The sequence below is a fragment of the Pleuronectes platessa genome, chromosome 20, assembly GCF_947347685.1.
Source record: "Pleuronectes platessa chromosome 20, fPlePla1.1, whole genome shotgun sequence".
NCBI lineage: Eukaryota > Metazoa > Chordata > Actinopteri > Pleuronectiformes > Pleuronectidae > Pleuronectes > Pleuronectes platessa.
Window position 1 is genome coordinate 2,201,853 of NC_070645.1, and position 1,110 is coordinate 2,202,962.

At 60.1% G+C, this 1,110-nt stretch overlaps 1 protein-coding gene across 1 annotated transcript; it reads right to left on the minus strand.

The window, feature by feature from the left end:
• Positions 1-349: 349 nt before the first annotated feature.
• On the minus strand, positions 350-784 carry LOC128426157 (chromobox protein homolog 5-like). Its single transcript, XM_053413033.1, has one exon. The coding sequence runs from the start codon at positions 782-784 to the stop codon at positions 350-352; it is 435 nt and encodes a 144-aa protein (XP_053269008.1).
• Positions 785-1,110: the final 326 nt, after the last annotated feature.

Genomic DNA, 1,110 nt, shown 5'->3' on the forward strand with positions numbered 1-1,110 from the left:
AGCTGTGTAGCCACAAAGCCGAGCAGGAGCGTAACCAGGAGGGAATAGGCGAAACTCGTGGTCGAAGACAGAAGGCTGAGGTAATATCCAGGGCAGAGACGAGGCAGGCAGGTTGGGGATCGACGGGGTCGGCAACAGGTGATCAGTCCGGGGAAAACACGCTGGAAGTCAGACAATCTGGCACTGAAGCAGAGACAGGAGCAGGCTTAAATGCAGCCAGGGCTGTCACAGGTGTGGAGAGTTGGCCTGATGAGGAGGTGTGGCTGACTGGCAGAGTGGAGCAGAGACAGGTGAGTGGAAAAATACCAAAAATACCAAAAATACAAGCAGGCGGGGGCCCGGAGGAGGGCTAATACTCGTCCGAGAGTCCAGCGTCCATCTCCACCTCCATGGTCCCGGGGAGAGTGTCGTCGTCCTCCTCAGAGTAGGGGGGACCCGCCCTGTCCTCGGCGTCGTCGCTGTCGTTCGGGGACTCCGTCGGAGGATGTGGTCTGGGAGGTGGCCTGGTTCTGGACGTCTGGGTGAGGTTGCGTTGATGGAAGTCCCTGATGAGGGTGTGGTCCACGATGTTCCTCCCGGGGACCCAGGACCTTTCTTCAGGGCCGTAACCCTCCCAGTCCACCAAGTACTGGAATCCCCTCCCACACCGGCGAGACTGCAGGATGCGACGGACAGTGTAGGAGGGACCTCCATCGATGAGGCGAGGAGGCGGCGCGGCAGGGACCAGGGCGCTTTCTCGGACCGGTTTAACCTTGGAGACGTGAAACGTGGGATGAACCCGCATGGATCTAGGGAGTTTGAGCCTCACTGCCACCGGTTGACGATCTCCTGGATCTGGAACGGGCCGATGAAGCGAGGAGCCAGTTTCTTGGATTCCACCCGGAGGGGAATATCACGGGTGGAGAGCCAAACCTTCTGACTCGGCTGGTAGTCCGGGGCCTTGGAGTGGTGGCGATTGGATGCCGCGGTGTAGCGGTCAGCGGCCCGGAGTAGAGCCGCCCTGGCTCGGGTCCAAGTCCCGCGACAATGGCGGATGAAGCTCTGGACAGAGGTGCATGATGCTTCTTTCTCAAGTGCAGGAAAAAGCGGTGGCTGGAACCCATAGGTGCA